At 44.9% G+C, this 23,868-nt stretch overlaps 1 protein-coding gene across 1 annotated transcript in view; it reads left to right on the top strand.

Moving 5' to 3' along the window:
• The window catches only part of C1H1orf94 (chromosome 1 C1orf94 homolog), a 42,281-nt gene extending 30,880 nt beyond the window's left edge, over positions 1–11,401 (top strand). Inside the window, exons 5-7 of the mRNA XM_003891548.3 lie at positions 374–451; positions 4,337–4,533; positions 10,936–11,401. Coding sequence (XP_003891597.2) covers positions 374–451; positions 4,337–4,533; positions 10,936–11,011 — 351 coding nt within the window. The 3' untranslated portion in view covers positions 11,012–11,401. The remainder of the gene's footprint in view (positions 1–373; positions 452–4,336; positions 4,534–10,935) is intronic.
• Positions 11,402–23,868: the final 12,467 nt, after the last annotated feature.

Below are 23,868 nucleotides of genomic sequence, written 5' to 3' on the forward strand. Positions count from 1 at the left end.
TCACAGGCTTTGCGGGCCTGAGCACATGTAATTTTTTAGAGAAGGAAAAAGAGGCTCAGAGATGTGAAGTGATTTGCCTAAGGTCACACAGCCACTAAGAGAGAGATCTGGGACCCAGGAAGCAGTCAGGCTCCTGAAGCTCCTATCTCCCACACTCACAGGAAAGGCTGTGAAGGCTGCCTAAGAGGGGCTTCCTGTGTGGTGTGAGTCCTGCTTCTCCTGGTCTGATTCCAGCTGGCCTCAGACAGCCCATGGGTGTGGCCGGCGATGTGATGGGACAAACTTGACCCTGTCTGGGGACTGAGCTGAGAAGCTGCTGCCTTCTGGCAGGGAGCCCCCTGCCTGGCCATACTGAGCCTCTCTTTCTCCCCAGGGCCTGTATCCACAGCAGGCAGCGAGGATGCCCTATCAGCAGGCTTTGCATCCCCAGCTGGGATGTTACTCCCAACAGGTGAGTAGACATTCTCTCCTCCTCTGTCCCGGCTTCATGAAGGCCTTTGGGTCACAGGGTGCATCTGCTCCCTCCTCTTGGTCCAGCTGGTGACCAGCCACCTGGCCTACCATTGGCTCCGGAGTACAGACTCACATGCTGGCATGCATGTGGAAATCACAAACCGATGTCCCTGTGTGACAACACCAGGCACTTAAGGGAGCCCCTCGTGCATGCTAGGCCTGTCCGTAAGCACTGTGTCTGCACTAACTAATTTAGCCTTCAAAATTACTCTGTGAGGTAGGTAGGTTATAGATGAGGAAACCCAAGCGCAGAGAGATTAAGTAACTTGCTCAAAGTCATAAAGTGAACATACAAATTATGTGTTGCTGTGGCAATACCAATACATCGCCCCCACATCTCGGGGACTTTCAACAATGAATATTAATTTCTTGCTCGGGTCTACGGGCTGGCTGAGCTGGGCTGTGGATCAGGTTTACGTGGGTTCCACGTGCCTCTCCTGGGCCTGTGCTGAAGATTCAGTACCTGTTGCTCTTTCCACGGTGGATGGCAAGAGCCCAACAGGGCAAGAAGAAACACGTGATCCCTCTGAAATCCTCAGCTCAGACCTGTCCGTGGGAACTTCCACCCACCTTCCACTGGCCAATGCAAACGACATGGCTTCGCTCAGCGTCAGTGGGACTGAGGAGTCATATTCTTCCCATGTAGGGTTGCCAGTTAAAATCCAGGACACCCAGTTAAATTTGAATTTCAGATAAACAAGGAAAAAATGTGTAGTGTAAGTTATGTCCCAAATATTTCACATGATATACTTATGCTAAAAATATGTATTTATCTGAAATTTGAGTTTAACTGGGTGTCCTGTATTTTTATTTGCTAAATCTGGCAACACTACTTTCATGGGTGGGTCGGGATAAATATCTGTGGGACAATAATTGAAGTTTGACCTCTGGCAGGCTGGCGTGCCAATGACCATGCTTTACTTCGTCTTGTATGTAGATGCACAAAAATACCGCCTGAAAATAAAGCAGCAGAAAGAGAAATGCACACACACACACACACACACACACGCAGATAGAAACACAGGTATAGTTGTACACATGCCACCAAGCTGCGGGGGTCTGTGTGCAGGCACAGGCACACAAATAGATACAGAAGCACATTGAGGGGTATTGAGTCTTGGGGCAGGGATGAGGGTATGAGGAAAGGAGCTTAGACTGGAGGAGCAGAGGGCACCAACACCCAGCCTGCCATAGCCCCAGGCTGGCCTTGCTCCTCCATACAAAGGTGGACACTCCCACACTCCAACTCATACAGCCTCTGCCTCTCCTGTCTCCACAGGGAGCCCCACCCTCTGTGCAAACTGCACCTCTGACCTGAAATGTGTTAGAATGTTCGGGAGGGTAGGGAAGAGCCCGTAGGTGTAGGCAGCTTTGTTACCTGGGCCAGCACTGATTTCTCAGCAGCAGGAACCCTTGCATCCTGAGACGAAGCTGGGATGAGAGATGATCTGGGTCAGGAAACCTCAGCCCCATTGCCTCCACCCCTTGAACAGGAATATCATTGACCTGGCTCCAGAGAGAATATTTTTAGGCAATTACATGTATGTGTACGCACACATGCATGTGTATGTATTTGAAAAAAGTAATATAAAAACATGGTAAAAAAATTTAAAACTTGGAGGCAATCACTGTTTAATGGTTTTTTTTTTTTTACATATTTTTCCGGCGATATCTATTTATGTAAACATTTTTATATAAATGCAGCATTCTGGGCACACTGTTCCATTGCTTTTGTCAGTGAGGATTATATTTGGAGATGTCTCCAGAGCAGGCTACAAAGCTCTACTTTATAGTGTCATCAGATACATGGAATCAGGGGCACATTTTTGATAACATCGTGTGAGCCCTAGGACCTGCCTCCTCCATTTTGATCCCCTCCCAGGGCCAGGCAATTCCTCCCCCATGAGGACAGGGGTACTTTCTGCCATACTGACCCACAGGGTCATGACTCCCATCTGTCCTGGGAGGTGCTCTTGGTGTGTTCTGACCTTTAGCTCATCACCTTGGGATTTGGTGCCTGCGCCCAACATCACCAGGCCTCACATCTCCATTGGAGAACACTGGGGAGAACCAGGAGGGAGGACTCAGATTTCCAGAGAGGACACAGCATAGAGAGGCTGGTGTGAAACAAAGTATGAGCTCTGGGCTTACCCTTCCGGGGTTCTGACCACAACTCAGATGCTGGAAACACTGAGAAAGTTGCTTCACTTCTCTGAACCTCAGATTTCCTGTTTCCAATAATAATGGTCCTACCTCACAGGGCTTTCTGGAATTTTAATGACAGCATCCATGTGAAGGGCTGGGCACATTTTAAGCACTCAATGAGTGCTAGCCTTTGTGGATTTTTTTTTTTTTTTTGACGGAGTCTCGCTCTGTTGCCCAAGCTGGAGTGCAGTGGCATGATCTTAACTCACTGCAACCTTCGCCTCCTATGTTCAAGCGATTTCTCCTGCCTCAGCCTCCCGAGTAGCTGGGGCTACAGGCATGCACCATCATGCCCGACTAATTGTTGTATTTTTAGTGGAAACGGGGTTTCACCATATTGGCCAGGCTGGTCTCGAACTCCTGACCTTGTGATCCACCCGCCTCGGCCTCCCAAAGTGTTGGGATTACAGGCGTGAGCCATCACACCCAGCCCCCTTTGTGGATTTTTTTTTTTAGATAAGGGCGTATGGGGTGAGAGAGGGCTGTCAGAGTGCCCGATTCCTGAGCACTTGGACCCCAGACTTGCTATTAAAATGGAAATCCAGAAGTTTCTTCAAGTTCTGACTGATACTCCCCTCAGCACAGAAGAGGATAGATGTCAGCTCCGTATGAGAAAAGGTTTTCTGATATTTGGAGCTGTCAGTAGTGGTATGTAGTGCTCATAAGGTAATGAGCCCCGCATCATTTAGGTATTCAAGAAGATGCCTTAGTGGTCTTTTCTTTCCTCCCTCCTTCCTTCTGCCCCTCTTCGCTTTCCTCTCTCTCCCTTTCTTGCATTCATTCATTTAACATATGTTTGTTAAGCAGCGACTGTGTCCCAGGCACTGTCATAGGGCTGGGGAGAGAGTGGTCAACAAGATGGATGAGGTCTCTGCCTTGTCGCGGCAAGATGGTGGGAGCCCCAGCTCCTGGTTGGAGTTCATCACGGGCAATCTCGGAAGCCCCACTGAATTCCTGTATTTCCCTAGAGTTTGTACTCAACCCCATTGCCCTTTTTTGCCCTTCCTCCTAGACTCACACTGTTCGCGATGGCAGCCACCAGCTATGTGTGGCTATTTAAATTTAAATTAGCTGAAATTAAGTATAATTCAAAACTCAGTTCCTCATGCCCATGAGGCACATTTCAAATGCTCAATTGTCGTGTGTGGCTGGTGGCTTCCACGTCACATGGCACAGATGTAGGACATTGCTGCCATCGCAGGACTTTCCACTGGGCAGGGCTGTCTCAGACTTGGAATCTGTTGAAAGGATCTCAGGAGAGATAGAAGCCAGAGCTGTGTAAATCACAACAGCTTTCTGGGGATAATGAAAGCCTTAAAAATAAACAAGGGGCTTTTGAGATGATTATTGACAGAGGGAAAAGCTAGGGAAACAGGGAAGAGAATGGAAATAATATTGATTTGCTATGTGCTATATGCCTGTAGAAGGCATATAGGCTCAACTTCTGTAGAATTCACTACAGAAGTTGAGCCCTAGGCTTTCTCCATTCCAACATGTTGCCTTCTATGTACCCAACAGTGACTGAGGGGCACAGGAGCTGAGGCTGGGGGCGGGTGGCTGGGCTTAGAGTTGGGCTAGGGAATGGTGACCTCACCCCTCTCTTCTCTATGGCCTGCAGGTGACGCCATACAACCCACAGCAGATGGGACAGCAGATCTTCCGCTCTTCCTACACCCCACTACTGAGCTACATCCCTTTTGTCCAACCCAATTATCCCTACCCTCAGAGGACACCTCCAAAGATGTCTGCCAACCCCCGAGACCCTCCCCCAATGGCAGGAGATGGACCGCAGTACCTCTTTCCCCAAGCATATGGGTGAGTCAGCCCATACTGGAGGCCTAAGTGTATCCAGAAAGCTGGTGGGAGTGGGAGCAAGTTGAGTGGGCTTGCCAGTGCTCTCTTGGTACCTGTGTTCCATGGCTGTGGGGTGGGATGGGCCCTGTACCCATAGGCCAGTGGTTGTGTGGGTCCTGGAGGGACTTGGTGCAGCGATGAAGAGGGTCTGGGCCCTGGTGGGCTCCTTTTGTAGGTGCATTTCAGGTCTGGTTGCAGAAATGCAACTACGTGGTTCATAACATATGGATACCCCTCTCCACAGACAGGGGCAGTTGGTGCTGTGATACATTTGCCTTTACCCATGTGCTTGGTTACAACAGGACATGGCCAGCTAATCTCCTTAGAGCTCTCACCTCCCACTGTCCGCACCCTGAGCTCCTTGCCAGACTAATCTCCCGAACACCCCATTGACTTTGTGATGGGCCCTGCTGAAGAGCCTTCGACTGCTTATCAGGGCTACCCACACTTTTCCACCAAGTTCCCCAAACTGCAGAGGCAAGGAGCTCCTATTTCCTGGGATGGTCTGAGGGCTTAACATTCTGGCTCAACAACAAACTCAACATTCTGGCTGAAAATTCTACTCAAATTGTGCATGCTGTTGAGTCATAAATTTGTGTTTGTTTTAATACAATAATACATAGCCATTCATTCCCACCCACCAAACCTTCCACTAATATGGATGCTCCAAGCATCAGGTGGTGCCGTGTCATTCCTGGGAATCCCAGTCTCCCAGGCACACCCTGGGGAATGGGTGCCCGGGTTTGAAAAACTCACTTTATAGGATGAAGGCCAAACTTCCCAGCCTGACAGAGATTCCCATCCTTCCACCTCCCCATCACAGAACCTTCCCTGCTGTGCCGATCCGTGTCCCCAAACTCTCATCCTTTCAATCAGTATTTTCTCCAAATAGCTTGTTAAAAGGCATAAATGCAGAAAGTGGTTTCAGTAGTCAGATCTGTTTGGGAAAAGCTGTGGGAAACAGATAAACAGATTTCTTAACTGTTGGAATTCTCAGATCATTTAATTTCCTAGGGTGCATGGAGAATGTTCAACAAGGTGGTCAATAGTATTATTTAAACATGAAATCCATGCCCTTTTTTATTTATTATTATTTTTTTTTGAGAGTTTCACTCTTGTTGCTCAGGCTGGAGTGCAATGGTGCGATCTTGGCTCACTGCAACCTCCACCTCCCAGGTTCAAGCGATTATCTTGCCTCAGCCTCCCAAGTAGCTGGGATTACAGGCATCCACCACCACACCCAGCTAATTTTTGTATTTTTAGTAGAGACGGGGTTTCACCATGTTGGCCAGGCTGGTCTCAAACTCCTGACCTCAGGTGATCTGCCTGCCTTGGCCTACCAAAGTGCTGGGATTACAGCCATGAGCCACTGCGCCCAGCATCCACACCCTTTTAAAAAAATATTTCCTTCCTTTCCTTTCCTTTCCTTTCCTTTCCTTTCCTTTCCTTTCCTTTCCTTTCCTTTCCTTTCCTTTCCTCTCCTCTCCTCTCCTCTCCTCTCCTCTCCTTTCTTTCCTTCCTTCCTTCCTTCCTTCCTTTCTTCCTTCCTACCTTCCTTCCTTCCTTCCTTCTTTCCTCCCTCCCTCCCTCTTTTCCTCTCTCCCTCCCTCTCTTTTCCTTTCTCTTGCAGAGTATAGCATGGTGTGTTCCACCTAACACACCCTGGGAAACGCTGTATTAACACATGTAGTTAATTTGAATTTAGCCTGCAGGGGACCCATAGATGAATAGCATATGCTTCTTCCCTTCAGAGAACTGAGAGCAGATGAAATGTGGGTACAACAATGTTAGTGCCCTGGCAAAGTGAAAGCCATCAAAGTGGCCCGAGGACAGAGGCAGGATCCCTGCAGCGGGGGAGGTTCCTGTGAGCAGTGCTGGGAGGAGGGCATTCCAGGCAGGAGGAGCAAGGCCCTCAGATGGGAAGGCATGCGGCAAGCTGGAGGCCTGGGGAATAAAGGCGTCTGGCTGAAGCATTAGATTTGTCTCTGAAAAAGGTGGAAAACAGGATTGGAAAAGGGAGGTTGGGACTGGATTATGAAAGGCTTTGGACTGCTAGGCCTGGGGATCCAGGGAAGATTTATGCACATCAGAGTGAATTGATGGGGTGGAAGTAAGAGAAACAGGAAGCAGGATAGGGTGTGGTCTGGAGGTGGCTCTAGGGGCCTATGGGAGAGATTATCATCCCCTAGAGGTGAGAATAGAGACCCAGATAAGCTGCCTGCAGGCTGGCCAACTTCCCACATTCTGTGCGGTGACTCTGGTTTCTGGGAAGATAGACTTGCTGAAGGAGATAGCCCTGGCTGTGTCTGGGAGGAAGAGCGGTCTTAATGTCTCCTCAGTCAGCTTTCGGGAACCACCGATCGGGAGCTGTGAGACCAGAAGGTTGAGACCTGGTCTCCACAGGTCTGCAGAGGTTGGAGGAGTGGGAAGGTAACCTGAGGAAGGAGCCCCCTGAGAAGTGGGAGACAGCCTGGGGAGAGCCAGAGACAGCGGAGGCAAAGAGGAGGGTGAGGAGAAGGAGCGGGGTGGATTGGCGTTCTGAGAGGCTGAGGAAACCAGGATCACGAGGTCAGAAAAATAATGTAAAGGGTGCAAGCCTGAGTACCCAGAGGGGATGATCTGTTCATTCAAAAAACATTGATCCAGCATCTTGTATGTGCCTGGCACTGTTGTAGGCACCAGGGATAATGGAGTGAATGAGACAAAAGTTTTCCTTCTCTTAAGGAACTTTCATTCTAGGAGGAGAAATGGACAATAAGGAGATAAACAAGCAAGTATGCAAAGTCAGGTCCTTGGGATATGGGTTAGGGTGGGGAGAAGAATCAAGGGTAGCCTGTTGAACCAAGATCTAAATGAAATGAGAGAATGAACCATGCATCTATGTCGGGGATGAGCCTCTGGGCAGAAAGAATAGAAAGTGCAAAGGCTCTGAGGTGGGAACCTGTGGCTGCAGCACAAACAGTGAGGGACGGAGTGCGTGGAATTAAAATCAGAGGTAGCCAGGGCCAGACTAGACAAGGCCTGGTAGGCATGGCTAGAAGTCTTGTTTCAGGAGCAGTGGAAAACCATGTAGGCTTTTACATTGATGAGGACGTGTTCTAATTTTCTATATAAAACAGATCACATTGGCCAATGTCTGAAGAATGGGCTATGAGGGTAAGAGCTGAGGCAGGGGAGTAGGCTAGGCGCTCTATATTGAGCAAGAGGCATTGGTGGCATGGATGAAGGCAGTGGCCCTGGGAAAGGGGGCAGGTGAAAAGATCTGTGATGTGTTCTTTTCTTGGTAGAATTGGTGGGACTTGATGATGGTTGAACGTGTAATGAGGGAAGGGAAAAGTCAAGCAAATTCCTTGGTTTTTGATTTGTGCAACTGGAGCAGTAGCAATGCCAAAATACTAAGGTCATTGGGCCGGGCGCAGTGGCTCACGCCTGTAATCCCAGCACTTTGGGAGGCCAAGGTGGGTGGATCACTTGAGGTCAGGAGTTCAAGACCAGTCTGGCCAAGATGGTAAAACCCCGTCTCTACTAAAAATACAAAAATTAGCTGGGCATGGTGGTGGGTGCCTGTAATCCCAGCTACTCAGGCAGCTGAGGCAGGAGAATCACTTGAGCCTGGGAAACGGAGGTTGCTGTGAGCTGAGATCATGCCGTTGTACTTCAGCCTGGGCGACAGAGCAAGACTCCATCTCAAAAACAAAACAAAACAAAGCAAAATAAACAAACAACAACAAAAAACAAAAAACAACCAAGGTCATGACGACTAGAACAAGGATCTGTTTACCAAGAGTCAGTCTTGGACATGTGAAAATTGTGAGTGTCATTAGACAGATGGGTGGAGTTTGGCTAGGTAGGTGCATATAGGAGTCCGGAACTCAGGGGAGAGATTGGGGCTGGTAATACATTTGGGAGCCATTTGCATATACATGATATTTCAAGGAATGGGATGGGATGGAATGAGATCGCCCAAAATACACAAGTATAGAGAAGAGAAAAGGTCCAAGGGCTGAGCCTTGAGACTTCCAGCATGTAGAGGCTGCAGAGATGTGGAGGAACCAGCAAAGACTCTATCAATAAGTAGGACTATCTAGTGAGGTGGGGAAAAAATGGGAAAGTGGAGTGCAGGAAGCCAAGTGAAGACAGTGTTTCCTGAACAAAGTGCTGGTTTTGGGGTGGTGATGTGAGGTGCTGGATGGAACAAGATCAAGGTGAGGCTGCACCTGGCTGGGGAAGACGCATGGGCCTAAGCAGAGAGTTTAGTGTGGAAGACAACGAGGGTCAGCAGAAAAGGTGGAATCAAGAGAAAAAACTATGTAAAGGGGAGAGGACAGAGAGAGGGGCTTCCATGTCCTCAGGGAAGGAGAAGTAGAGCCCTCCCCTCTGCCAAGTCAATTTGTATACATGCATCAGGGTGGGATAAACATACAATTTATCTTCCGAGCAGTAATAAATTTGAGAGTTAAAAGGAGTACAGATAATAATTATACCAGGCCAGATGCAATGGCTCACACCTGTAATTCCAGCACTTTGGGAGGCCAAAGCAGGCGGATCACCTGAGGTCAGGAGTTTGAGACCATCCTGGCCAACATGGTGAAACCCCGTCTCTACTAAAAATACAAAAAATTAGCCGGGTTTATGATGCACACTTGTAGTCCCAACTACTTGGGAGACTGAGGCACAAGAATCGCTTGGACCTGGGAGGCAGAGATTGCAGTGAGTAGAGATTGTGCCACTGCACTCCAGCCTGAGTGACAGAGTAAGACTCTGTTTCAAATAAAAAACTATAAAATAATTATACCAGAAATACCAACATAGAGGCTGGGCCAGGCAAACCAAGACATATGTTCATCATACTCAACAGGCTACTCAAGCTCCTCCTCCTCCAGGAAGCATTCCTTGTTAACTCTTGTCCACACAGATTGCTCCTCTTCCTGGCCCTCTAGTGTACATACTGTCTTGATCATGCCGGTGGCCGTTGATCTGATCAGAAGTTCTCAACCTGGAGGAGCTAGCTGCGTGTGTAGCAATCAGATATGAGCTGTGTCATGATCATTGTTGATTACTGATAATTGTTAAATACTGAAGTATGGGTTACAGCCTTTATTTTGTAAGTAGAAGGCAGGGTATCCCTGTAATAATATCATTACAATTTCTGAATGATCTTCCAAAATGATTTCTGAAAGAGAGAAATAGAGGTTGGGTTACCGCGGGCATGGATTGCTTATGAGGCACCCACATTGTGTCAGGTCCTGGGCACTGGATATGAAATAGGTAAAGTCTCTGCTCTCTTGGGACTTATTTTAGTGAGAAGGGAGTGAGATGACCCAGCCTAACTTGCCTATGGACCCTCAGTGAGCAGCAGACACAGTTAGCTGCTGAGGCACTACAAATGAATGCCGTGGTCTATTTCCATTGCTTCTTCCCTCCTCCAATTGAGGAATTGTTTCATCAGTTCATAGGAGGGTACCACGGACGTGAATCTCTTGTATAATACGCATCTGGCCAGCTGAAAAGTGATTGAGAATCCCAGGATTAGATTAAATTTAGCCATTTGCTCTACTGTAATTTGTATTGAGTTCTGTTCCCATTCATTCAAAATATCTGAGCAGATGGGTGAAGAAATTACAGTAGGATTCCAGAAGTGTGAGTAAATGATTCCATCTGGAGAGGTCAGGGAAGTCTTCACAGAGGAGATGGCTTTTGAACTCTATTTTGAAGTATGGATAGGAGTGTGCCAGGGAGAAAAGGAGAAGCGTGTGCATTTCTGCTCTTAGAGGGTGAGGCACACGTCTTAACTCTTCCTTCCCTGAGGGTCTAGCAAAGACCTAGGCACTCAGTGATGTCTCAACGCTTACTTCTCAGTCAGGGTTGGAGTGAAGGGCCTGATTTAGCTTGGTGCTGGTAAGGGGAGGAGGGACTCTAGGATTGTCCAGCCTCGAAGATCTTATGCTGGACTTGCCTCTAAGTTCTCTGATGTTGTAGATTTTCCTGAGGGACACATCTGGTCCTCTAAGGCAGGTAGAGTGGTCACAGGAATACAGGTAAGATGCTTAGGTCCAGAGAGGGTCCCTGTTCTATGGGTCTTGGGCAGGGACAGAGTGTAGGCTTCATTGAAACAATATTTGCTGGCTCCCAGGGGCTTCCTGATCCAAGTAAGCATAAGGAGAAGTGCTTGATTGTCCTCTAATTGTATTATTTTAATATTTCACTTTCCCAAGGCCAAAGTTTTTTTCTTATGGCAAAGCCTTTACCTTCTAAGCCTGTCATGGTCTTCACTGTTTCAAAAATTAATATATTATTTTTTTTCTAATCCTTTCCGATAACATTAGGAATCTCATCATGGCGTTTACCCTCCCTCTCTTCCAGGTTCGGCTCGACATCCGGTGGGCCCTTGATGCACAGCCCCTATTTTTCCTCCAGTGGGAATGGCATAAACTTTTAGATCTCCTTCTCTTCCCCCTTTTCCTCCCTTAGCCCTCCGATCAGGGCTAAGGGCTTTTTGAATTTTTGGATTCTGCAAAAGCTTGATATGAAGTTTGGAAAGGCAAGGTTCTGACCAGGTCACAGACAGAAAACAGCAAGACCAGATTCATCTATTGGCCAACACTGACACACAAACAGCCCCCCTCACACATGGCACAAGCTACACACACACACACACACACACACACACGCTCCTCATATTCATACTTGCTTGCTCAACCACTTATGCATCTGTATTTAGCTAACATGAGTGATTTTTGTTTTTGTTGTTGTTGGTAAAATAGAAGTAAGACACTTAATTTTAGAAAGTTTGTATTTTATGATAAAAGTATGAGCTGCTTGAAATGGAGTGCGCCTGTTTATTTTTGTTGTGTTCTGCGTAATCTTTACTGCTCATTTTCCCCACGAGACTCAGTGTTTACTCAGGACATGAAAGGAGACCACAAGCTGGAGTCCTCAGAGTGCTGCTATCTAAATATGGGACCTAAGGGATCATAAGCGAGAGGGCTTATCTCTTTTCCCCTGTGATCCACTCACCTCTCAACATCTCAGTGTATGCATCTCAGGAAAGGACATCATAAAGGGAATGCACTCTCTCCTATCCCAAGTGGAAGTTTTCCATAAAAAGTCCCTTTTGGACAAACAATTGGAAAATGTAGCCTGGAAAACAATTTCAAAAGTAACGCTAAATGTGGCAGACTATATCCAATGATTGTACATCAGTACCAAGATAGAGGTCAGTGTCAAAACTGCACCTAATGGCAGCATCCCTAGACCTATCTTGTCAAACACTTACCAATGATTCGAATAAGGACGTTGAGAGCAACTTAATCACATTGATGGAGGATATGAGTCTGGGAAGAGGAGACAGCCTGACTTTGTGACAGCACACATTCCCTTTTTTTTTTTTTTTTTGAGACGGAGTCTCTCTCTGTCACCCAGGCTGGAACGCAGTGGTGCGATCTCAGCTCACTGCAAGCTCTGCCTCCCGGGTTCACACCATTCTTCTGCCTCAGCTTCCCGAGTAGCTGGGACTACAGGTGCCCATCACCATGCCTGGCTACTTTTTTGTATTTTTAGTAGAGACGGGGTTTCACCGTGTTAGCCAGAATGGTCTCGATCTCTTGACCTCATAATCTGCCCTCCTCGGCCTCCCAAAGTGCTGAGATTACAGGCGTGAGCCACTGTGCCCGGCCAACAGCGTACATTCTTTAACTCTTCTATTGTACCCCCTTGGCAGACATCGCTAATCAGCTATGTCATTCTATCCCCATAAGCTTGGACAAAGCCACAGAGTCATTCTCCCTGTGGTGCTCCAGGCAGCTGTCACTGATCAGAGTTGGTCTGTGAAATGAAACCCATGTGCCATGTGTAAACAGGGATTAATGTAAGGATATTCTTTGGTCTAAAAACTGAACTATGCACATCCAGATTGGACCAGCATTCTCAGTTCTCACCTGCTCTATTACCAACCCAGTTATTCACCTGGAAGTTGAACTCCACTGTGAATGAGGCCATTGAGAGACAGTCTGGGGAACATTAGGAGTCCTAATCAAGACAGCAATGGGAGGCTGGGGGTCTGGAGGTCACCAGTGTTTCAGGATGGACCTAAGTCCAGTGCCCACAGGAGCATTTCTTTTGCTCTCACAGTGTAACACCAGTGGCCTCACTGGTCTTTCTTTCTGGGTCCCTGGAAACCAATTTCTCTCCCAAGTTCCCTCAAGACTTATGCCTTCTTACTTTCTTCATGGCCTAAGTCTAGGATTCCCTGGAAGTCCTCCAACTCCCTTCCCCAATGCTCGACCCTACTTTGGGCATTTCTTGTTTCTTCTTGATAGCCTTGGTTAACAGTCTGTCCCAAAGGTCTTTCTTATATTGTACTTCTAGGTATTGATCCAGGCTAGACTATAGTTTGCCACCCTCCCTTGATCTCAGCATGTTGGGAAACAGGAGACAGTAAAAGAAAAATCATGGGTTTGCCTTTGGCCAGACCTGGTTTCTTCGCTGCTTTCCAACTATGACTTGGGGCAGAGAACTTAACTTCTCTGAACCTCTTTTCCGTGAGTGGCCATATTAAGAGTTGTGAGGATTAAAAGATAGTGTAGACTTAACATCAACTTTGTGTATTTAACATAGACTTGTGGCTTTAAGATGGTGGAGTAAAGATGTTTCTTTTCCTCTTCTCTTGAAACTTACCCCCAAATAACAAGGAGAACAAGTAAACCTGTACGAACTCTATCCTCAATGAAACTCGGAGAAATTGGTAATCCCATCCCATATACAAAGGCAGAAATGGGATGGAGGAAAGGTAAATGCCTTAGCAGAACAGGGGAAGATCACATGGAAATGCCTGCCAAAGGAAATATCAACAAGAAGCTAGCCATTTCTCCTGCAGAGCCCCGATGGTCCTAGGAACTAGAGGTGCCAGGTGCTAGACTCCATGGAAGGTGGGGCTAGGAAGAAGTGAAAGCAACCTGGCCCCACAAAGCCAAAAGCCATGGCCGGTTCTGAAGGAGACAGGAGGCATTTTCTTCAGAGAAATGTACAGACCATGCATAAGGACTGTGGAGATGGCCCAGATGGAAAATGGGGATCAAGTGAAATACACATACACTCCTCAATGCCAGCAGCTAGGCTTTAACCAAGAAGCAGAGGTTTGGAAGTTTCTCTAGAGAAGCTGAATTGTCTCAAGGCATTTGGAGGTACCAGGGAAAATTACCCTATGATTAATGCCCTTTACAAAGACCTTCCAATCAACTTTTTAGAACAATCTCCAACAAGAAGGAAATAGATCAAAGCAAAGGTAAGAAGGAACTAAGGAGAGACCGACTACAGTATTATAAGGGAGATAAGGTAGTACATTTAAAAAATAAGGATTATATGCCATATGCTTATTGTTTTAAATCAGAATAAGAAAGTGTTTTTGGAAATTAAAACAGTGATAGCTGATGTAATTTTTTAAGTGAAAGGGCTTGAAGTTAACATCAGAGAGATCTCATGAAAGAAGAACAAAAAAATACATAAGGGTGGGTTATAGGAGATAAAAGATAAGCAAATGAGAGGACCAGTACAGGAGACCCAATATCTGGCTAAGGGACATTCTAGGCAACAGAGTGAAAATGGAGGGGATGCAAATACTAATGAAAAAAATAAAAGAAAATCCCCCAGATTGAAAGGTCCAAACAAGTGCTCAGCAAAGTGAAAGAATAAGATGCACATCGAAGAATATCCCTATGAAATTTCAGGAGAGCAAAGATAAAGACAAGATTCTAAAATTTCCCAAAAAAACCAACTCACATACAAAAGCTCAAGAACCAAAATGGTAGCAGAGTTCTCAACAGTAACACTGGTACCTAGAACATCCTGAAACAAAGGCGACAGAACTTCAAGTGGAAATAATTTTTAACCAAGAATTCTAAATCCAAACTCTGCCTTGTGAAGGCAGAATAAGATGTTTTCAGATATACAAAGTCTCAAAAAATTTACCTCCCTGCCGGGCGCGGTGGCTCAAGCCTGTAATCCCAGCACTTTGGGAGGCCGAGACGGGCGGATCACAAGGTCAGGAGATCGAGACCATCCTGGCTAACATGGTGAAACCCCGTCTCTACTAAAAATACAAAAAACTAGCCGGGCGAGGTGGCGGGCGCCTGTAGTCCCAGCTACTCGGGAGGCTGAGGCAGGAGAATGGCGTGAACCCGGGAGGCGGAGCTTGCAGTGAGCTGAGATCCGGCCACTGCACTCCAGCCTGGGCAACAGAGCGAGACTCCGTCTCAGAAAAAAAAAAAAAAAAAAATTTACCTCCCTGCACATTTGTCAGGAAGCTAAGGGGAGGTGTACTCCGATAAGACAAGTGGGTAAACAAAGAAAGGAGACATGGAATCCAGGAATCAGGTATTCCATGTGGAGGGAGACTAAGGAGATTCCTGGGGTGATGGAAAAGGGATGTCTTCACTCAGGAGACATGAAACAGAGCCTCTGAGAGCCACCGCCACCAGTCCAGATTGGAGTAGGAAGTTGGTGAGCTCCAGAAGAGAGGCATGTCAGTGGGGGTTGGGGAATGGCTGGAGAAAAAAATGATAGATTATTCTGATGGAGCTGATTCTGTGGAAAATTGTATTAAGAGTTGTTTTATAGCAGTTGGTGGGGGTGGGAAGCTTTAACTATAAATTCAAATTTAAAAAGGAACAATTGTTATTAACTCAGCAGTGAACAATATTTACCTGGTCACAACAATAAAAAGTTCAAATATAGATTTAACAAAAAATGGTGATAAATTATAATCATGGTGGGAGGATGAAGGTGGAGAGAAGGTGTGAATAGAGCTAAAATCCTCATTTATCATAATAGGAAGGCAGGAGGTAATATCTAAAATGGATGATACCAGAGATAGTGGAATTCACATAATTATCTAGAAATCTGGAGATAAACACCAAGATAAAGAGCCAAGAGAGTTAGGGGCATTGATTTGTGGGGGAAGACGGTACAGGGATCACTGCCTTGTTTATGAGACTTTTTAGCACTATTTGGCTTTTAAACCATGCATATGCATTACTTTGATAAAAATAAGGATTTATTTAAAAGAGAGAGAAGTTGCATGTAGAACACTAGTATGATGCTTGGCACACGGTAGGTACCAAAAATGCTTGTTGAATTGTATCAAGCTGCCTTCTGACACAGCTAGAGCCCAGCTCTCATCCCAGAATGTTTGAGAATCAGATTCTCAGAAGTCCTTAGAAGCTTTTTTTCTCAAGAAATTCTTATGAAGATAATTTAGGTGAAGAGGGGCCTGGAGCCAATGGCCAATGCTTTTCCAACACATTGCACCCCTGACTCTGCTCACCTCTCAGGGAATTCCAGAAATAGTTGAAGAATAATGGGAACAGGGACCCTGAGTGCTTTTCCTGATCCAGCATCATGAAGTCTGGATGGGATTGAAAACTTTCAGCTCTTCCCAGCTCTTCTATGGGTTCCTTCAAACCCACCTTCCCCCCACCCCATTCATTCAGCACGCAGTCACTGAAAACGCATCCTTAGGGATACATCAGTGGGCAAGACAGACAGAGTGCCTGGCCCTGTGAATTTTTAAGCACAGATATTCAATCATAGTTACTGTGAAAGGTGATGAGGTTACCAAAGGCACACACTGGGAGCTATGAAAGCACATACCAGGATCACCCAATCCAGTTCAGAAGGTCAGATAAGTGATGTCTGCTCTTTTTTTTTTTTTTCTTTTTCTTTCTTTCTTTTCTTTTTTTCTTTCTTTCTTTTTTTTTTGAGACAGAGTCTCACTCTGTTGCCAGGCTGGAGTGCAGTGGTGCAATCTTGGCTCACTGCAACCTTTGCCTCCTGGGTTCGGGTTCAAGTGATTCTCCTGCCTCAGCCTTTCAAGTAGCTGGGACTACAGGCATGCGCCACCATGCCTGGCTAATTTTTGTATTTTTAGTAGAGACGGGTTTTCACCATGGTGGCCTCTTGACCTTGTGATCTGCCTGCCTCAGCCTCCCAAAGTGCTGGGATTATCGACCTGAGCCACTGTGCCCGGCCAAGTGATGTCTGCTCTTTTAACATTCCTGGTCTTTGCAGTGAATTCCCATGTGACACGTTTTCGAGTTGTAAGCCTCCAGTTTTCTTCCTGGACACACTCTATTTGTGAATTTCTCTCTCTTCTCTCTCTCTCTCTCTCTTTATTTTAGAAGGAGTTTCGCTCTGTCCCCCAGGCTGGAGTGCAGTAGCATGATCTCAGCTCACTGCAACCTCCACCTCCCGTGTTCAAGCAATTTTCTTGCCTCAGCCTCCCAAGTAGCTGGGACTATAGGCACACACCACCATGCCTGGTTAATTTTTGTATTTTCAGTAGAGACAGGGTTTCACCATATTGGTCAGACTGGTCTCAAACTCCTGACCTCAGGTGATCCACCCACCTCGGCCTCCTAAAGTGCTGGGATTACAGGCCTGAGCCACCGAGCCCAGCCTATTTGTGAACCTTAACACAAACAGTAGTCTTTATGTAGTTTAAGTGAGTCGAGGAGTAGCATTTTGTGGGAGTTCTAGAAATACTTCATAAAGTAATACCAGCTACTAATCATCAAGCACTTACAATGGAACAGGCGCAGTGCTATATACATTACCTTTATTATCTAATGTTCATAATAACCCTGTGAGATATATATATTTATTACAGATGCAGAAACTAAGGTTCACAGTGAGTAAGTATCTTGTTTCAGGTCACGCCGTGAGCCAGTATTCTTACCAACCTTTCCTAGTCCTTCCCTGTTTCTCGTAACACAGTCCACAGTGAATGAACTTTGTTGGAACTTATACCATATGGTTCATGGCTATTACATTTTCAGACAACTAAGACTTCTGAGACATTTTCTGGTATGAGCCGGTGTCATAAGAAAGTAGGAGGCAGGGGCTGAGGAGGTCAGGGAAGCAGCGGTGGATTCTCCGTAAGAAAGGGAGAGATCACCTGAAGCAGGGAGATCGGCTCTCAGCCTTCAAACTCCTCCTCCCAGCTTCAAATCCTTCTCCCAGCCTCCCTCTTTTGGGAGAACTTCCTCAGTTCTGTGTTATACGTTCCTCCATATGACAGGGATTGTTGATTGGGACCAAATATGCATTCCCTCTTTCTCCTTAGTAAAGGAACCCCACTTTCAGAGCGACACATGGCCATCCAGAATATGTGACTTACTTATGGTCAAATGGGATGTAGGCAGAAGTATTCTGTATGGTTTCTAGAGGTGGAGGCCTCATGATGAGGTTGGTAGAGCAACCAACCTCAAGAAGGAACTGGGCCTCTTAGTACCTTTGAGATTGTGGAATGGTCAAACCAACCCTCCCACAAGGGAGTGCCTATCCCTGGGTTTTGTTTACATGATTGGAAAGTGAATGCTTTTCAAAAGCAACTGTAATTTTGGGTTTCTTTCACACATAATCCCAATAGACTTTTTTTTATTTTTATTTTTGAGATGGAGTCTCACTCTGTCACCAGGCTGGAGTGTGGTGGCGCAATCTCGGCTTATGGCAATTTCCGCCTCCCTGTTTCAAGTGATTCTCCTGCCTCAGTCTCCCAAGTAACTGGGATTACAGGCATGCGCCACCACACCCAGCTAATTTTTGTATTTTTAGTAGAGATGGGGTTTCACCATGTTGGCCAGGATGGTCTCGATTGCCTGATCTCGTGACCCACCCGCCTTGGCCTCCCAAAGTGCTGGGATTATAGGCGTGAGGCACCGCGCCTGACCCCTAATTGACATTTTAAAATGAAGTAACACTATTCCTTCAAGAACACCTTCCTCTTTTCACTACCAGATGTTCTTCATATTAGGTAATGTTCATCCATCCATTTATCCATCCATTCTTCCATTCACCCATCTTTGTATTTATTTATCCAATTATTTAGTAGATATTTATTGAATGCCTCCCTTGTACCAGGCACTGGGCTAGGTGCTGAGTTACGAAGGTAAACAATCATATGCTCTGACCTCACAGAGTTAACTATCTTGCAAGAAAGAAGAAAGACTTTTCGACAAAGAAAGCTTTCCTTGCCACAAACACATTGTCCAGACGTTACCAAATGGAGGAAGAGATAATTGACTTGGTGGGGTCAAGCTCATAAATGAAACATATTTGTCATTTGCTTCACTTTACAAGGAGATAAACAGTCCTAGAGAATGCAAAGGTGGCCTATCTATATTTTCCAGCATTGCATCTTTTTGTACAATAAATGGGGCCAAGTCCCCACTATCAGTCAGGGCCCAGGCATGAGACAGAAGTGACTTCAATTATTTCAATAGAAAGAATTCAATATATATAATGGTTAAGTCTGTACCGAAAAACTGAAAAGGCATAAAAAGAATTCCAAGGGTATCGCAGAAGTAGCAACTGCAGGAAGCAGCTGTTGCCCAAAGGGAAGAGGGTGTAATGATTAAAAACGTAAAAGGGTGGAGGAGGAGCCTCGAGGAGCTGATGTCTGGATCTGGGAAGCAGGGGCTGTTTAGCTGATGTTAGTGTCTCTGGGCACACAGGAGGGCTTTATGGAGTAGGGACCCATTCTCTGAGGGGGAGGTGCATTGAGGCTGGTTTTGTAAGTTTGCAAGTGTTGGGAAAATAGTAAACTGGATGCAACTATTGCTATTGGAAAAAAAAATTGCCTTTGCTAGGTTGATGTTGACCAGCATAGGAGCCAAATGGGACCAAATAATCCCTTCTTCCTCCTCCAGCCTCTAGTGCCCCTTATTGGCAGAGTCTGACAGGGAACCAGAAGGCAAAGCAGAAATATGGCTTACAGAGTTTCAGGAGCATTGGGGATGGGTTTGAAGCCAAGTAACTGGCCTAATAACTAGAAAACCCTCAGTTATAGACTGAAGGTTTGTGTCCTCCGAAAATTCACGTGTTGAAGTCCTCACCCACAGTGTGATGGTTTCTAGAGATGGGACCCGTGGAGGTAATTAGTATTAGATGAAGTCCTATTAGGTCCTATTAGATTAGGTGAGTTTAGTGTCCTTACAGGAAGAGCCAACAGAAAGCTTACTCTCTCTCCAAAGAAGAGGTCATGTGAGCACAGAGCGAGATGGAAGCTACCTGCATGCCAAGAAAGGAGGCCTCAGAATAAAACCTACTTGCTGACACCTTGATCTTGGTCTTCCCAGCCTTCAGAACTGTGAGAAATAAATTCCTGTGGCTTAAGCCACCCTGTCTATACTATTTTGTTATGGCAGCCTGAGCAAACTAAGATATTCTCCAATAACCTTGACATGGGAATTTTTGAATGTTTGTGGAATGCTCTGAAGTTATCAAATGTGGAAGTGAATTCTCTCCAAGAGTTATCTTCTGAGACTCATCTCCACCAGTTCACAAGCATGCCAAGCCTTAGAGAAGAGTGGAGTGTGTGTATGTTCCTGGATGTTAACATTCCCTGGACAAAACATTTTTGTACAATGTTTCTCCAAATCCTCTTCATTCTTCAGAAATTGCCTGTTGTCCTTCAGGAATCACCCCAGGAAGCAGGGGGGTTGGGTGGGGGGCGATCAAAAACTATTAATCAACAGAAAAGTCCTCTTCTTGCTGCATCATAAAGTCTTAAGGCTTAGCTTCAGCAGTTTATTAAATTACCAGAACGCCAAGAAAAATAGCTTTAATAACACATTTCTGCCTATCTATTATTTTTTTTATAACCCAGAGTGGAGAATTAAAAGGCTCCCTACCATTTAAAATAGCACTTTTAAAATTAAAATGAACATGTTAGAGAGTTTTTTTTTTTTTTTTTTAACTCAAAAAACAAGCCACTGATTCAGGATGATTACTCTGAGCCGAAATTTTATGGCTAAATCTTTGTGTGTTGTAAAGAAAGGAGGAGAAATGGTTTTCCTTGAAAGGTTTAGAAGTATATTAATTAGAACAGGTGGACAGGCAGGTCACTTTGTCCTCTCATGTGGTTTATTGTTACAAATACTATTTTCAAAAATTATGATGTTGAAGTACCTGAGATAGAGATATTGTCTAGAGACTAGCTGGCCACCCAAATGGGGCTTTGAGGGGAGCAGAGCCACAGTAAAGAGCTCTCAGTTTAGGTTCTGTTTCTGAGCTTTGCAAATTCAAAAACTGTATCAGAGCCTCAGAACTGACCTAATTCACTGGTTAATGCATAAACCCAACTGTAATTTATTTCTAACGAGAGACTCCTCAATAATTTTTTTTTTTTTTTTGAGATGTAGTCTCGCTCTGTTACCTAGGCTGGAGTGGAGTGGTGTGATCTTGGCTCACTGCAACCCCCGCCTCCCAGGTTCAAGCAATTCTCCTGTCTCAGCCTCCTGAGTAGCTGGAACTACAGGTGCACACCACCACACCTGGCTAATTTTTGTATTTTTATTAGAGACGGGGTTTGACCATATTGGCCAGGCTGGTCTCTAACTCCTGACCTCATGATCCACCCGTCTCGGTCTCCCAAAGTGCTAGGATTACAGGCGTGAGCCACTGTGCCCGGCCCTCAATAATTTTTAACAAGCATTTGTTGAACTCTAACTATGAAATAGGCATTAACCATAGATTAAATGGTAAACACATCATAGACTGTGCCCACAAAGTTTATAGTGTGAGTGATGGGGAGGGTGAGAGATACAAATATACTATGAAATGTTTCTACTATCATGGTTCTCCAGGTGCCATGGAGATGCAGAGGGTTGTAGTGTTAGTTATCTACTGCTTGGTGTAACAAATTACTCCAAGACATACCGGTGTAAAACAATAACACTTATGATCTCACATTTTCTTGGGCATGGCTTATCTGGCTCCTCTGCCCTAGGGTCTCTCACAGGATGCAATCCAAGGGTTTTCTAGGGCTGCAGTCTTATTAGAAGGCTTGACTGGAGAGGATCTGCTTCTAAAGTGAGTACTCTTGTGTTTGTTGGCAGGAATCAGTTCTTTTCACGCTATTGGCCAGAGGCCTCACCTGGTTCCTTGCTGCTCTCCAGAGAGCATCTTACAACATAGCTGCAGGAAGGCAAGAAAACGTGCCAGCAAGAGTCTACTAGCAAGATGAAATGTGCAATCTTCTTTTTGTGGATAACTATATATTTTTTTGTAGATAACTGTATATTTTTGTAAATAATCTAATCATGGAAGTGGCACACCACCATGTTTCTCAAATTTTATTTGCTGTAAGTGAGTTACAAGGTCCAGGCCAAGGAGAGGAACACACAAAGGCATGAATCCAGGAGGTGAGAGTTACTGGGAGACACATCGGAAGCTGACTACCACAGTGGTCTTGTCTTGAATTGGGAAAAGCCGGGGATTGCCTGGAAAAGCAGCCCCAGTAGAGCACAGTAGTTAGTAGTTCTAGAATCATTTTTCTTGTATTCAAAGTCTGATTCTACCACCTACCGTTCTTCCTAAGCTTACCCTTCTCTAACATCTAGATGTTTCATTCAACACATATTTATTGAGTGCCTACTTTGTACCAGGTACTGTTGAAGACACTGAGGAATCAGCAGTGAACAAAACAAAGTCTGCTCCCATGAAGTTTGCAGCCTAATCAAGGAAGAAATTAACGTTGCTGCTATTATCAATGGTATTTCAGTGGAGTCCAGAAAGACCTTAGGGAATTACATCACATACCTGGGGAGGACAGCCTTTCAGACAAAAGGAGTTGTAAAAGCAAAGAACAATAATAGTACCTAATTTATATGGTTGCTGTGAAAGTTAAATAAAACATATGCTATAGCCAGCGGAGAAGGGGCCCTGCAGAAAAGTAAAGCAGGTTAAGGGATGGAGAGTGGGATGCTAATCTTATTATATTTTCTTTTGGTAAATTTTATTTTTAAATAATTTCAAATACACATACAGAAAAGTTGCAAGAATAATACAAAGATCTCCTATATACCATTAACTCAGGTTGTCTATTATTGTTTTGCCATGTTTGCTTTGTCATTCTTTCTTTTATGTTGTTATTTTCTGAAATATTTGACAGTAAGTTACTGATATAATATCCCTTTACCTCTAAATACTTTAATGTATATTTTCTAAGAGCAAAGATGTTTTCTTTACACAGTCATAATATAATTACAAAAATTGGGAAATTAACATTGATACTATTATCTCATCAACAGACTTTACTAAAATTTTAACACTTGCACTTTTTTTTTTCCTAGTCTAGGATTCAATTCAGGATCACATGTCCCATTTAATTGTCATGTCTCCTTAATTTCCATTAATTAATGGTTGCTCAACTTTTCTTTTCCTTTTATAACCTTGACATTTTTGAAAAGTACAGACTAGTTATTTTGCAGAGTAACCCCTCAATTTGGGCATATCTGATATGGCGGGAAAATCCTGGAAGTGAGACGTCCTTCTCAACACTTCATCTTAGGGAGCATATGGGACAGCTTTATCCCATTACTGGTGACATTAACTCTGATAATTTAGTTAAAGCGATGTTTGCCAGCTTTCTTCAACATAAAGACACCACTTTTTCCTTTAAAAGTATCTAAAAATATTTTAGGGAGATACTTTGAGCTTATATAATTATCCTGTTTCCCATCAAACTTTTACTCACTGGTTTTAACATCCATTAATGATTCTTGCCTGAATCAATTACTAGCACAATGGTTGCCAAGAGGTGATTTTCTAACTCCATCATCATTCCTTCTGCATGTATTAGTTGGCATTCTACTACAAGCTATTTTAAGATAGATTCATCAGGGAAGATTATATAGGGGAAGAGTGGTAGGCAGAGGGAACTCTAAGCGCAAAAATAAAAATAATATTTACTTCATGTGGCTGCCATGAAAAGTAAATACAATACTATATGTAAAGCATGGGGCACAGCTTTTAAAAATAACTGAATGAAAGTAAACTACTATTGCTATTAAATAGTGACACAAAAGCCAAGATCTATTATAAAAGGCAAGAAGAATGGGGTAATGAAGTTGAAGAGGAGTCGGGGAGTCCAAGTGTCAGAGGCAAAAATGTTAAGATGATCCCTAAGGATCCATAGCCTTGTTAATTCCCTGCATCAGGAGGTGAAGGAGCCTGTGAATATAACAGGATATCACTTCCATGGTTAGGTTATGTTATGTGGCATATTACATAACCTAATCACATGAGTCCTTGAAAGGGACAAGTTCTTTCCTAGAGAAAGAGATTCAAAGCATGAGGAGGATTTGATGTATGAGAAATTCTCCACTTCAGCCTTTGAACATGGAGTTGCCCATGTGACAAGGACAAGCGAACCGCCTCTCAGAGCTGTGTGCAACCCCCCAAGAACAGCCAGCAACAAACTGAATTTTGCCAACAACCTGAATGAGCTTGGAAGAGGAC

The sequence above is a fragment of the Papio anubis genome, chromosome 1, assembly GCF_008728515.1.
Source record: "Papio anubis isolate 15944 chromosome 1, Panubis1.0, whole genome shotgun sequence".
Lineage (NCBI taxonomy): Eukaryota > Metazoa > Chordata > Mammalia > Primates > Cercopithecidae > Papio > Papio anubis.